The 15,543-nt window shown below is 38.4% G+C and overlaps 1 protein-coding gene across 1 annotated transcript; it reads right to left on the bottom strand.

Moving 5' to 3' along the window:
* Positions 1–3,342: 3,342 nt before the first annotated feature.
* On the bottom strand, positions 3,343–15,193 carry LOC139409781 (calcium-activated chloride channel regulator 1-like). The gene is made up of 14 exons (XM_071155158.1): positions 15,044–15,193; positions 14,321–14,458; positions 14,064–14,214; positions 13,820–13,928; positions 13,475–13,640; positions 13,057–13,281; positions 11,443–11,667; positions 10,732–10,903; positions 9,894–10,000; positions 9,441–9,659; positions 8,954–9,221; positions 7,981–8,154; positions 7,587–7,820; positions 3,343–3,806 (listed from the first exon to the last, which is right to left on the bottom strand). Exons 1-14 carry the CDS (start codon positions 15,191–15,193, stop codon positions 3,343–3,345), a joined length of 2,802 nt encoding a protein of 933 aa, XP_071011259.1.
* Between the last annotated feature and the right edge of the window lie 350 nt (positions 15,194–15,543).

The raw sequence follows: 15,543 nt of genomic DNA, 5'->3' as shown, positions 1-15,543 counted from the left end.
AACAGAAAACAATCACCCACGAAACACAGGTGGGAAAAGGCTACCTAAGTATGATTCTCAATCAGAGACAACTAACGACACCTGCCTCTGATTGAGAACCATACCAGGCCAAACACAAAACACAACATAGAAAGACGAACATAGACAACCCACTCAACTCACGCCCTGACCATACTGAAACAAAGACATAACAAAAGAACTAAGGTCAGAACGTGACACTTTTACTTAACTTTTTGTCATGATGAACCAACTTTTAGTATTTGTTTACCAAATTTCTGACGTAAGGCTTCCTGACTTTGGCACAACATGTTTTACCTTGGATTTATGATATTGAAGTCATGTCTGTGGTGAGATTGAAAATTGGGCCAGTAATAACCCAGTGTCCCTCTACATGATGCAGGAGTTCATCCAGTACTTCTATTGTATTGGTGTACCACTCTTTCAAGAGGAACCATCTTTTCAACTCTAATGAGTGATCATGGAAAGTGTGACTATGTTTTCCAGACTGAGTATAACAACAAGTGATGATAATATGGGGGTTTTCTATGTAACCTCCAAACCTCCAATTTGATGATTGCTTTATTGGGTGTTTTTTCTGCGTTGGTATCCATGCTTGTCCCTAGGAATGTCTTTATTGTAACTAATGGTTTTATGTAGGTTACTGACGCTCCTAAACGCTAGATGACATCATTAGTTTCAAAGACATGTTTGAGGGAAATACCTGAGATGATACACAAGGCAAAGGAATAGAACAGTCTCAGTAAACCCTGGTCTTATAGGAAAATCACCTTAAGCCAAAGACCACAGAAAGGAGATTCTTTGCATTGTGTTGGATGATGCTAGATTAGTTGGTGTTAAAATCATGAATTGTATCATGTACATACACATACTTTTGATGGCTTCTGTTTGAAATTCTGGGAATGAAATCCTGACATCAACTGGTAAAGACAACAAAAGATTACAAAGTCACTTCCTTTATCAAATTATACGATTTTTATTTATCAATTCGACTTATCACAAAATTACGTGGAATGAGTGTTAAATGTGAAATCATGAGAGTAGAATATATGATTATAAACGAATGAATGTGTGAGTGTAAAATAGGCCTTTTATTAAGACCTTGAACAGACCCCTTTCAATCACAGTAAAACAATATAATGGTAGAAGAGTAGCCAGTTTCATTCGTAAAAGTTTTAAATATGCCCACATCATGACATGATCCCAATAGTAAAGCACCAGACCAGACAGACAAAAGACAGTGAAGAAAAGCTAATGCTGGTACTTGACTGCCATCCTGTGGTTTAACTAAGCAAGTACATCTAAAAAATTCAAAGCATGCAAGATGTTAATGTGTTTGTCTTGAAAGAATATAACATTAAAAAAAATGGCAGGAATATGATGACAACAAGTTACAAACATTATGACTATAATGACAAGAGAGAAGCAGAGTGGGGCGGTTCAGTTCATATCGTCTTTACCTGTAGCCTGCCACTCAAAAATAAAGGCACATAAATACAAAGTATTGATCATTATGACATTTAGTATGTAAAGGAAAATAAACAAAAATAAGTATGCTTCTTCCCATCAAACAAGCCACTGCCCATACAGCCTCCCAGCAACTATGGTTGCTTGTCACTGTTGCTTGTAGGGAACACAGTGAACAGTTGGGACCAATTTCATCGTGAAACGTTTCCTCGAGTTTGGTATGGATAGTCCTCCTACAAGACGTAGGAAAGACTCGCTCTTCGTAATTAAAACAAAATCCAGGATCACTTGCTTTGCCATTTGCATTTTGAAACAGCACTATGAATTGTATCCCAATAGCCAGAAGGGAGAGACGGGAAGAATTGAACTACAGAAATTCACGCTTGGCAATATATTCATTTTGACAATAGATATTCTGCCAGTTAGTCCATCTACTGAGGCTGGATTTGAATTGATTTGAGCGTTCTGTTAAAGCTTCTTGCAATGGTTTTATTTTAGGAGGAAATGTATCTACTCACATATTTAAAATGGGCAATGATTAGGATTCAATAACTAAAGACTGAGTTCTCCGTCGGGGTCTTGAGAGGCAGTAGGGATAATTTGGTTAGATACATTTAATAATTTGGGATGAAGCTAAATTATTCTATATTCTTCAATGCATTTAGGAATGATTGCGGTACAATGTTAATCTATATACAGCTCTGGTTAAGATTAAGAGACCACTGCAAAATTATCAGCTTCTCTGGTTTTACTATTTATAGGTAGGTATGTGTTTGGGTAAAACAAACATTTTGTTTCATTCTATAAACTACTGACAACGTTTCTCCCAAATTCCAAATAAAAATATTGTCATTTAGAGCATTTATTTGCAGAAAATGACAACTGGTCAAAAAACAAAAAAGGGTCAGTGTTGTCAGACCTGGAATAATGCAAAGAAAAAAGTTAAGGTTCATTTTTTAACAACACAATACTAATGTTTTAAAGAGTTCAGAAATCAATATTTGGTGGAATAACCCGGATTTTAATCACAGCTTTCATGTGCCTTGGCATGCTCTCCACCAGTCTTTCACATTGATGTTGGGTGACTTTATTCCACTCCTGGCGCAGAAATTCAAGCAGCTCTGCTTTGTTTGATGGCTTGTGACCATCCATCTTCCTCGTTACTTTAAATAAATGCTCTAAATGACAATATTTTTATTTGGAATTTGGGAGAAACGTTGTCAGTAGTTTATAGAATAAAAACGAAAATGTTAATTTTACCCAAACACATACCTATAAATAGTAAAACCAGAGAAACTGCTAATTTTGCCATGGTCTCTTAATTGTTTCCACAGCAGTATAGTAAAATGTCATCCGTGTATAATGAGATTAAGTGATCAGTAGCTTTTAGAGAAGTTAGTGTTATTTCCTTCGATTGATGATTTTCCTGGGCCAGGGGTTCCATAAAGAACTCAGACAGCATTGTCTGCAAAAGTGAACCTAATTGATTCCAATATTTGAAATAGACCTCAGGGGGAGTAGAAGGAGAAGAAAGAGAATCTTTGATTCATTTGGGTTCTGATAGTAATTCCTCTGTTTCAGATTCAGAAGTCATTACTGCGTAGTTTGTTAGCCAGTAAATGACTGGGGCGATTACCATGATGGAAGTAATGGTTGAGTCTTACTCGATGGATGGCACATTTTGCTCTGTCTTCTCAGTAAATACAATTCTGCCTTCCCTTTGGAAAGGGTAATAGCTTTCAAATTCAAAGAGAGAATAGCTCGCGTTGCCATTGATTTTCAGAAAGGAATGTTAGATTAATTATACAATTATCTTTAGTGTTGATAAGCCCATGGATGCAGTAGTGCTGTTAATTGTTACAGAAAGCTTGTAGAGACCTGTGTCTCTGTGAAGTTGGGAGTGTTCCCGGGTCTGTTGAGTTGCATCCTGGTTACAACTAGCACAGCAATAATGACTGCAGCAGTACCAAAGACTGATACAACCACTGCTACTACATTTGATCCAGAGGACCGCTTTAGGTTTGGACTTGGATATTGTGATATCTTAGACGTAGTTGTAGTTGGAACAAATGGTAAAAATGTTGTGGCTTTAGCAACATTAGACATGTCAGACATCAGAGAATCCTTGTCACAAGAACGTACAGCAAAGAACATGACCGTCTCGGGTTCAGCATTGATGATGTAACTGGAAAGGAAGGAGTATTCCTCTGTAGAGCCTGCCTCTAGTGGTCGGATGTCGGAGGTGTTCATTAGATGTGCTCCACTGAAATTTCCTCTCAGGGCTTCCAAGTCCATGCTGACTCTGATCTCATAGGAATCAGCTGAAAGAAATGAAGCAGAACAAAGTGGAAAGGGAAAATTCAGGTTATAACACATATTCATGAGATTCACACATGGTTATTCAATGCAAATGTCTGATCTCATCTAGAAAGTGTTATGGTAAATAATGATTTCAGGATCAGTATGTTCATGATGATGATAATTAGTAGGGATAGACATTTGAAATGATTTGACTAATATCATGACATTTTTTCAGATATCCGTATAGTTGAAATTTAAAAACATAAATAAATGTTTTTATAAAAAAATCCTATTCACTATCGACCAATCAGAATGGCGCAAATGCACATAGTAAAAATTAGCAGCAGACATGCTTTTCTGAGGTAGTTTGGCTAACATCAACAGTGAAAGAGAAGTCAGATTTTTTGCCATGAAAGAACTGATTATGTTACAAAAAGTGTTTTGCATTGATCTGTGTCAGGTATTGTGGAAACTCTGTAAGGTGAGCCCCTGCAATTACTATTTAAAGTATGGAAAATAGCATACCGATATCAGGAAAGCCTTCCGTAATGCCAAAATTAAAATGCTAAATCTCGTGAGAAGATAAGGCTTAGAAGGTTGCAACATTGCATGATGGTAAAGGGCCACACCCTGTCATGCAATGCCATGCATATTCGCCATATGGTGGCGCTACAACAATTGATTTCAAATGCAGAAATGTGAAGGTCACACCTCTCACCCCGTGTGATCTGGAGTCATAAAATTCAGTACATAGGTCCTGTTCATTACCCGGAACAAATGTACCCCATAAGGTCCACCATAATGGATTTTCCGTCATTTCGAATTTTGTGATCTGACCTGGATGAAATAAATAGCATCTATGGAACAAGGTCTCTCAACCCTATGTTTTCCAGACTATTTTCTCAAACAACATGGCCACTAGTGACCAATAAATATTCAGGTGGGTGTGACTTAGCACATGAATGCATATAAATCAGACATGGTTATTCATATTGTCACATGTTCCAAACACTGTCAAGCCTTAACATAAAGCAAGCCCATTCAGTTCGAACACATGGTGTCACAACAACAGGCACATATTTATATTTCTTGATCTGTTTGACTTAGAGTGATGAAATTTGGCACACATTCTCAAGGATATGAGTCAAGCTAACCCGTTATTTATGGTTCAGAAAAACTATTAACCCCAAATATTCGATGTCGGCGCCCCCGCTGCAATCTAATTAGCATAATAAAAACATCCCCATAAAAATATGTCCGTTTAAGCTAGATATACAGTGGGGAGAACAAGTATTTGATACACGGACGATTTTGCAGGTTTTCCTACTTACAAAGCATGTAGAGGTCTGTAATTTTTATCATAGGTACACTTCAACTGTGAGAGACGGAATCTAAAACAAAAATCCAGAAAATCCCATTGTATGATTTTTAAGTAATTAATTTGCATTTTATTGCATGACATAAGTATTTGATCACCTACCAACCAGTAAGAATTCCGTCTCTCACAGACCTGTTAATTTTTCTTTAAGAAGCCCTCCTGTTCTCCACTCATTACCTGTATTAACTGCACCTGTTTGAACTCATTACCTGTATAAAAGACACCTAACCACACACTCAATCAAACAGACTCCAAACTCTCCACAATGGCCAAGACCAGAGAGCTGTGTAATGACATCAGGGTTCAAATTGTAGACCTGCACAAGGCTGGGATGGGCTACAGGACAATAGGCAAGCAGCTTGGTGAGAAGGCAACAACTGTTGGCGCAATTATTAGAAAATGGAAGAAGTTCAAGACGGTCAATCACCCTCGGTCTGGGGCTCCATACAAGATCTCACCTCATGGGGCATAAATGATCATGAGGAAGGTGAGGGCTCAGCCCCAAACTACACAGCAGGACCTGGTCAATGACCTGAAGAGAGCTGGGACCACAGTCTCAAAGAAAACCACTACGCCATCATGGATTAAAATCCTGCAGCGCACGCAAGGTCCCCCTGCTCAAGCCAGCGCATGTCCAGGCCCGTCTGAAGTTTGCCAATGACCATCTGGATGATCCAGAGGAGGAATGGGAGAAGGTCATGTGGTCTGATGAGACAAAAATAGAGCTTTTTGGTAAAAACTCCACTCGCCGTGTATGGAGGAAGAAGAAGGATGAGTACAACCCCAAGAACACCATCCCAACCGTGAAGCATGGAGGTGGAAACACCATTCTTTGGGGATGCTTTTTTGCAAAGGGGACAGGATGAATGCACCGTATTGAGGGGATGATGGACGGGGCCATGGTTTGCGAGATCTTGGCAAACAACGTCCTTCCCTCAGTAAGAGCATTGAAGATGGGTCGTGGCTGCGTCTTCCAACATGACAACGACCCGGAACACACAGCCAGGGCATCTAAGGAGTGGCTCTGTAAGAAGCATCTCAAGGTCCTGGAGTGGCCTAGCCAGTCTCCAGACCTGAACCCAATAGAAAATCTTTGGAGGGAGCTGAAAGTCCGTATTGCCCAGCGACAGCCCCGAAACCTGAAGGATCTGGAGAAGGTCTGTATGGAGGTGCGGTGTGTGCAAACCTGGTCAAGAACTACAGGAAACATATGATCTCTGTAATTGCAAACAAAGGTTTCTGTACCAAATATTAAGTTCTGCTTTTCTGATGTATCAAATACTTATGTCATGCAATAAAATGCAAATTAATTACTGAAAAATGTGATTTTCTGGATTTTTGTTTTAGATTCCGTCTCTCACAGTTGAAGTGTACCTATGATAAAAAAAAATAGAGACCTCTACATGATTTGTTAGTAGGAAAACCTGCAAAATCATCAGTGTATCAAATACTTGTTCTCCCCACTGTATATAAATATATATAGGACAAAAAACACATCACGACAAGAGAGACAACACTACATACAGAGAGACCTAAGACAACAACATATCAAGGCAGCAACACATGACAACACAGCATGGTAGCAACAGAACAACATGGCAGCAACACAACATGGTAGCAGCACAAAACATGGTACAAATATTATTGGGCACATGCGACAGTGCAAAGGGCAAGAAGGTAGAGACAACAATGCATCACGCAAAGCATTTATAACTGTCAGTAAGAGCGTCCATGATTGAGACTTTGAATGAAGAGATTGAGATAACACTGTCCAGTTTGAGTGTTTGTTGCAGCTCGTTCCAGTCGCTAGCTGCAGCGAACTGAAAAGTCGAGCAACACAGGGATGTGTGTGCTTTGGGGACCTTTAACAGAATGTGACTGTCAGAACCGGTGTTGTATGTGGAGGAAGAGGGCTGCAGTAGATATCTCAGATAGGGGGGAGTGAGGCATAAGAGGGTTTTATAAATAAGCATCAACCAGTGGGTCTTGCGATGGGTATAAAGAGATGACTAGTTTACAGAGGAGTATAGAGTGCAGTGATGTGTCCTATAAGGAGCATTGGTGGCAAATCTGATGGCCGAATGGTAAAGACTGTTGGAGGACAAAGTGCTATGAGTAATGAGTACAGAAGTAGCTAATCCTAGGGCAATGTGTCCAATTTGTCCTGATGTGGGCGTTATGGGGCCAAAGCTTTATCCCCGGCATGTGTTGTGGTATATCCTTGTCGGTAAAAAATGTCACAAGGATAATTTAATTTAATTTAGACAAACTTTTTCATTGTTAAGACAGGCTTACACATGAAAAATAAAAAAATAACTCTCACTCAAGTAATCGAATACTAACGTCCGTCCGGATATTCGATTAAACCTGCCCAGCCCTAGACGTTATGCAAATAGACTTAAAAATAGATTAGGTACTGTACCCGTGCCTTGATCCATGTCTTCCCCAGGTGCAGTCCATGTGAGCATCACTTTGTCCTCCTCTATCTCTGCATTCAGGTCTGTGATTTTGTTAGGGGGGAAATTTGGAGGGGGGACACCAGGTGGGAGACTGACTGAGAAGCTCTCTCCTATGGCTGTCCTGGTGAAGCTGCCCACATCAGCCTGCAGGTCATCCTCACTGACTGGGGGCTTTGGGGGGTTCATCACTACTTTTCCTGGAGGAGATGGAATGGGGCAATAAGTTACACGCATTCATGTTACATCGGCACTCACAGACTTGAAATATGAAAACATTAGAAATCACGTTGCAACAGACTCAAAATGTGAAAACATTCAACTTGTCACCGATAAACAACAGCAGACTGAGAGATTTACCTTTGATGACATAACCAGGTACATATGGGGCAACACTGTGTCTCTTCAATCTAACTTGTCCATTATTTTTGCCTTTGTCTTTTCTCTGCACTTTCACTTTCAAGTTGTATCTTCCCTTTTTAGAAGTGGTAAAATATCTGGAATAGATCCCATCATTTCTAAAAGCATCAGCACCTGGAAAGAACACAGATGTGTATAATTAGACTATTTTACCATTCTGCTACTTCTCCATTATGTCGCAAACTGACCTGTGCCATTATTGCTCTGACTGACCTGCTCCATTATTGCTCTGACTGACCTGCGCCATTATTGCTCTGACTGACCTGCTCCATTGTTGCTCTGACTGACCTGCGCCATTATTGCTCTAACTGACCTGCTCCATTATTGCTCTAACTGACCTGCTCCATCATGGCTCTAACTGACCTGCTCCATTATTGCTCTAGCTGACCTGCTTCATTGTTGCTCTAGCCGACCTGCTTCATTATTGCTCTAGCTGACCTACTTCATTATGGTTCTAGCTGACCTGCTTCATTATGGCTCTAGCAGACCTGATTCATTATGGCTCTAACTGACCTGCTTCATTATGGCTCTAACTGACCTGCTTCATCATGGCTCTAGCTGACCTGCTCAATCATGGCTCTAGCTGACCTGCTCCATTATGTCTCTAGCTGACCTTCTCCATCATGGCTCTAGCTGACCTGCTCCATCATGGCTCTAGCTGACCTGCTCCATCATGGATCTAAATGACCTGCTCCAGCATGGCTCTAAATGACCTGCTCCAGCATGGCTCTAGCTGAGCTGCTTCATTATGGCTCTAGCTGACCTTCTCCATTATGGTTCTAGCTGACCTTCTCCATCATGGCTATAGCTGACCTGCTCCATCATGGCTCTAGCTGACCTGCTCCATCATGGCTCTAGCTGACCTGCTCCATCATGGCTCTAGCGGACCTTCTCCATTATGGTTCTAACTGACCTGCTCCATTATCCAGCAGTTGTAGCTGATATTGGTCCCCAGAATCAGACTTCAGTGTGGCCATCACATCTGCCAGAATCACTGGAACACCTTTCTGGTTGACCTCTGCATACACCAACATAGGTTTGCTGCCATCAATGGACTGTTGGCTTATGTGAGCCTTGACCGTGACTGGAGGTATGGCATCACTGACAGCACAACTTGTTATTGTTATTGTTATATACTGATCTGACAGTGTATTTTTTATGGTATATGTCCAATCTCCAGTCTAGAAATAAACAATAAGGAAATTGTTCAAATGAGTCAGAAAGGGTTGAGTAGTTCATTAGTTCTTAATCACATTCACAAGAGTAATGCATAGGTTTAAAACAACACTCATATTTTTACAAGGCTCTGCATATGGCACTTTATCATTATTGATAGTATGATACAATTAAAGTAACAAAAACACTTTACATATTCACCAACAGGACATGGAAAACAATACCTCAGCTGTCCCTTGCATAACGAAGGAGTGCGTTTTGGAAATAGCAGAATGTTGAAAATCAATAAAATCGTAGATTTGTCCAGATGGGCTTTTTATTTCAATATCCTCTGGGGACTGACTTTCATGGAGCACCAAAAAGGTGGTTTTATTCCCAACTGTGTGATCAACAGACACAGTCCCGTTGAGAATTCCATTTCCTTTCATTCCAGAACTATCAAGCTGTTAAGGAAAAGGTGAAAATAAAAATATCTAATTAAAAAAAATATTGCTAGACTGTTTGGTATTACTTCAAATCTACAAGCTAATAATAACATTTTTAATTATTTGTAAGCATTTATTACCATCTATAAGTTTTTTTATAAGCATTACAATTATTTAGAAGTAGTAACAAACACAATAATGTATAAAGCATTTATAAACATTCATAAGCATTTACAATGACTTCTATCTCACCAAGATTGTCTGATGTGTCAAATCGCCGTTGGTTGTGGTAAGTGAAGCAAAGACATTCACAAGTTCAGTTGTATCCAGATTATCAGATGCATAGAAATATTTCCCACCTGAAACATAAAAAAGAACAAGCAGAATGAAGATAATTGACAATGACTTGAAAAGAGTATGCAAGAAAAATGTGACTGTCTCATCTGCCTTAAAGGGGAAATTTACTGCTGATACAGTCCCAAAATATGCTTTTTGCTTCATCGTGATGATGTTGCCTGTGTCACGCCCTGACCGTAGATTGCTTTGTATGTTTCTATTTTTAGTTTGGTCAGGGTGTGATGTGGGTGGGTAGTCTATGTTGTATGTCTAGGTGTTGTGTTTCTATGTTTAGGCCTGGTATGGTTTCCAATCAGAGGCAGCTGGTTATCGTTGTCTCTGATTGAGAACCATACTTAGGCAGCCTGTTTTCCCACTATGGGTTGTGGGTAGTTATTTTCTGTTTAGTGTGATTTGCACCTGACGGAGCTGTTTCGGTTGTTTCTTTTGTTCCTTGTTGTATTTAGTGTTCAGTTTATTAAAATAATGATGAACATTCACCACGCTGCATCTTGGTCCTCACCTTCTTCCATCAGCGGCCGTTACAGCCTGTGACACTTTGCTTCTTGAAAGTCCAATATCTTGAAAACTTGACCGCTGACATGCAACATATTTTGGTACTGTACAGTATTAACAGTGGACTAATGAAAAATCCTAAATATAATTTGAGTGGATCGTCCCTTTAAAAGCTAAGACAATGTAACGTCCGCGAGTTAAATATTCTTAATATGATGGTCCTTTGATTAAACCTTACCTGATATTTCTGACATAATTTTCAACTCCTTGTTTGCAGTTGGTCCAAAGGCAATTGTATTTACAATGGCACCACTTTCTTTAACCTCAGATGCACAATCTAATTCTGATTCCCCATCAGTTAAAAGGATGATTTCATCTCCCATTGTATTGCCATTGTCTTTGCGTAACTCCTGAAAATCAACATAGATTTTTTTTTTGAAAACATAAAAAGATGTAAACAAACATAACAACCTGACCCATGTAGGCTACACTTGCATTACATCTTCAAGGGGCAGTGCAGTTAAAAAGGTGATTTCTTGTATTTTTTAAAATGTTATTTCCAAACTATGAGGTCGAAATAAAATTATAATAATGCCCTTTTTGAGTAAATGCTGTTTGAAAAATAAATTGCTGGAATTTCAGCCAGTTCAGGCGAGATGTAACTTTTGCCCCACTTCAGGACGTCACAATGTAATCTGACTACAATAGACCAATGAATGTTCAACTGGGTAAGGTGGGGTCTGGACCACCCTATCAGCCAATCAGTGCTGTGTATGTAAATATCTTCACATTTGTTTTCTAACACTCACTTGATCAGAGGCCAAAGAAAAGTAAATAATTACAGATGTCTTTTGGAGTTATTTTCATTAAATAAACACACAGTGATGATTTAAAAATACAATTCCAAAGACTGCATGGTGGTTTAAAAAATATGTGGTAGTATATTTACCTCAAAACCTTTTTTAAGTCCTTTACAAATGTCAGTGCCTCCATTAGCTTCACTTGGCAAATATCTCACAAGTTGCGTTCTTGATTCTTCACCATGGATTACAGTTAAAGGTTTCAAAGTTGTGGCATCATTTGTGAATGTTACAATCCCAACATATGAATTATCTTCTACTATAGTTGTCAGGAACAGAGATGCTGCTTGTTGCTGTTGCAATATTCTTGAGCCCTTAAAAGTAAACATTAGAACCGTCTGAGGTTAGACAAACTTGAATGTATTGATAACACTGACATATGCTGAAGGGCTGGGTACATACCCTTAATAACAGTAACTACTAGAAATAATATTTATAATATTGAAATGAAAACTAGACACGGTAACAATTTATAATAACTCCACATAAAAAAGCATCTATAATGGATTATTACATATATTATTAATCATTTAGTAATCATTACTCACACATTTGTAAATGTTATTAACCTAGTTATTCACATATTTATAAACAACCTTCAAAGTATTTAATAATGATTTAATAAGATGTTTGATATAGGTCCTTATAAACCATTTACTAATCCTTAGTTGTGTTTTTGCGTGACCATATCTAAAGTGTGGGCTATTTATACTTTCTTAATGTTTTGAGTGACGTGTGTAATATACAGTATATATTTCATCAGGTACTGCTGGAATGTGTTAGGGTTCGTTCCTTTCGTCCTTGTCAATCATCATTGGCTTATTGGTGAAATTAGCATTATGAAAATATATTTAATTAAATCATTTATTAATGCAATTGCAGACAGAAGTTGACAATCAGGAACATAGCACGCATGTTTCCGAGTAAGTTCTGCATCAAACAAATGGTCTCAAGTTGTTTTATTAAACCGAAGACCAGTCTTAGTGATTTCACTGACTACGTCATTACCTTCTACTCCGGAGACCAAGCCCATGCGTCCATAGCTATAGAAACATAGAGTTTCAGTGTTATCTAAAAGCTAGGTAATAAATGTCCCCTCCCCAAAGTTGATTTATTGTGGAATGTCTGACTACTCTCTTATCTCCCCCACTCCCCTGCAGAGTTCTGTTTGTCACACATTTCTAAGAGGGGTCTTCATTATAAGAGAGAGAGAGAGAAAGAGAAAGAGCAAACAACTGTGGAACAATTCTAAAACTATATAATTAATATACATATTGTTAATCTGTAGTCTAGAACCCTTTAAATGTAACGAGGGAGTGGTCTTTATAACCCCTCCCCTTCTATTAATAAAACATAAGCATAATCAATTATTCTAATTCATCAAACATTTTGGTACAGCCATTATCATGACCCTAGGTGAACCCGACAAATGTCTAACAATGGCATGTCCATTTTTTTGTGATAAATTACGCTGGTCACTCAAATCATTTAAAATATTTATAAAGTATAAATAGCCACATTTTATATGAGGCCACGTAAAAATAGTTACTTAATGATTAGTAAATGGTTTATAAGGACCTATATTAAATACCTTAAGAACTGAGTAATGATTCATAAATGATGAATTAACAATTTACTAATCCATTATAAATGCTTTAAGTTGTGCTACCCTAGACAATTATACTGATATAGCAGTAACTTACACGCATGCTTCCTGAAACATCAAGGACCAGACAGACAACTCTCTGTCCCCTCTGCATCACAGTGAACCTAGATGCTGGATGTGGTCCTTTCAGAGGCTGGACATTGGCTTTGGCATCCACTGAGCTTGTGAAAATAACGTCCATCACATCTCTGTTGTCACACATCCTGTTCTGTGCATTAGGGGCCTCACTGTTGTGTGTTTTATTGGAGCAGAATGTTGTAACCTTGAGTGTGCACATAAACAAAAGTTTGTCACAACTGAGAATGATGCATTTGAGAAAGACAGCATACACTCTTAGAAAAAATTCCTTCCCCAGAGGATTCTACATGGATTCCATGTAGGGCAGTCGAAATAACGCTTTTATGTTCTTATATTGCACCTTTGTTTCTAAGACTGTCTTTATCATCATAACTTACCTTATGTAAACTTGGATAGGACATTAAAGATGCAGTATTCTCCCATTGTTCGCTGTCTGCTAAGAACACACAGTCCTGTGTATATATCTTGTTGTTCGGGTCAATGTGTGTGCAATTTGTGTGGTTAATTCTGTTGACAATTTTACCATCAAGCTCTAGGGAACATCTGTGAAATTAGAAAATAGTAAGAGAATGTTGAGAATGCACAATGAATGTGAAACTGGTTCTTACAAAAGTAAAAATAAAACTGTACAGTTTCTTCAAATGTCGTACATGATCTGATATTAGTTATACTGTCACTGTGTAGGACTGGACAGTGGGAAAGAGTTTAAGAGACAAGGTTACCTAGTTGCCTGAATATCACTGTGTGCACCCTTGTAGAATGGCTGACCGTCATCAAATTCATCATAAACTCCCCATCTCAGGTGAGCCCATTCATGCACAAGGACTTTACCTAAGAGACAAGTCATTCAATTCCTTAACAATTTCATAAGCTTGTGAGCCTACTGTAAACTCAGTCTTGTTTATTTATTCATGATTTATTTATGATTTTAAAGAATCATAATTGTTATGTGTTTAAATTACTTACCTCTGGGTCCATACAGTTTAATGAGTTCATCATCTAAGATGAATTTAGTGGTCAAATGAATGTACCGGCTCTCAGATCCACATTGACCATACTGCAGGGTGTAAGGTTGATCTCCATATGCACGATTTTCCTCATTAATGATTATTTTGGCCTAAAATAGAGAACAAAGCCTTTTAGCATTTAAATGCTATGCTGTCTGAATAATATTGCCACTAAGCTTCATCTGTTGCAGTCGGTTATAACAATAACATTCATACTTTTTCATAGGTTTCAGTCTTTGTTCTTCCATAGTCTCCTTGAGACCAGTTTGGTGGCACTAGTATTGTTATCTCTTCAAAGTAGAATTTGTCTTCAGTGGCTGTAAAGAGAACGAATGACGCATTGCTCACCATTTCCTGAAAGACAAATTATATACGTATATTGAACAATATTTGACAACAAATGTGTTTCTTCTTGGTTTATCTATAGCCGAATCACTTATCCAAACATACTGAAGCACTTGTGAGTAAAAGGTGAATGCTGTATACCAGGAATCATCTACTAGATTCAGCCGTGGGACAATTGTTTCTTGAGCGGATGATTGGGGGGGCCGCAACATAATTACAAAAAAATTGTAGACTGCAAATTGACCGCAAGAAGCCTAAACAGATATAATGTTTGGCGAAAACATAATAATTTCGAACCTTGATTACATTTGTATACGATCACAATTGTTTCTATATTATGAGTGTGAATACTTGGGAACAGATTTCTTCAAATAAAATCATTTGGAGCTGATTTCATTTTCAGATTTTTTTTTCTTCTCAGTCTTATGTGAAACAATGATTTATTTATTGTATAATTACTTCATTGTATTTTTTGATCAGAAAACTTTGTGAGGCCAAATAAAACCACCAGTTGGGGAACCCTGCTGTATATGTATACCTAAAATAAGTAACATGGAAGCAAATTGTCTCTAACTGTTGGGTTAAAATCTTTACCTTGATTCTCTCGATGAGCAGTGGGTTCTCAGGTACCACTGGGTTAATAGCAATCAGAACGTCTGTGTATCCATTTCCTTCCAGCTTTATCCCAAAGGTAGATCCTGATAAGAAGACCAGCAGCAACACAGCCACTGCTTCAGAAGCCATGGTGATAGATCTGCTGATATAACCGGGAAGCGTTCATAAGTGAAAGGGTTTGACCCTACTGAGACACAACACTTGGAGCGTAGCACAATGGCAGTTTTTCTTCACAAAAGGGCGGATCCTTGGAAGAGACAATGAAACTGTATTTTACCACCAACTCGCTTGGTTCCTTGATCTCATCTGTATAGGTTATGCAACAAAGTAGGCTATTTTGCATTGATAACAAAATACAATCTCAGTGACTATTAAAGCAATAAAACAAACAACATTGTAGCCTTCTTAGAATCCCCCTAAAAGGGAAGTAATAACTAGTGATTCCAGGCTATTTTGGTAAAAACAGCTGCGAGTCATTT

The sequence above is a fragment of the Oncorhynchus clarkii genome, chromosome 5 (genome assembly GCF_045791955.1).
Source record: "Oncorhynchus clarkii lewisi isolate Uvic-CL-2024 chromosome 5, UVic_Ocla_1.0, whole genome shotgun sequence".
Classification (NCBI taxonomy): Eukaryota; Metazoa; Chordata; class Actinopteri; order Salmoniformes; family Salmonidae; genus Oncorhynchus; species Oncorhynchus clarkii.
Note: the sequence above shows the minus strand (reverse complement) of the source record. Positions and strands in the feature narration are given on the sequence as shown.

Excerpts from the sequence above, each read along its gene's own strand:
- LOC139409781 (XM_071155158.1), bottom strand. The coding sequence starts at position 15,193 with ATGGCTTCTGAAGCAGTGGCTGTGTTGCTGCTGGTCTTCTTATCAGGA. Across the intron at positions 13,929-14,063 it reads TAAACTGTATGGACCCAGAG|GTAAAGTCCTTGTGCATGAA; the intron begins GTAAGTAATTTA and ends CTTGTCTCTTAG. Across the intron at positions 10,904-11,442 it reads GACTTAAAAAAGGTTTTGAG|GAGTTACGCAAAGACAATGG; the intron begins GTAAATATACTA and ends GTTGATTTTCAG.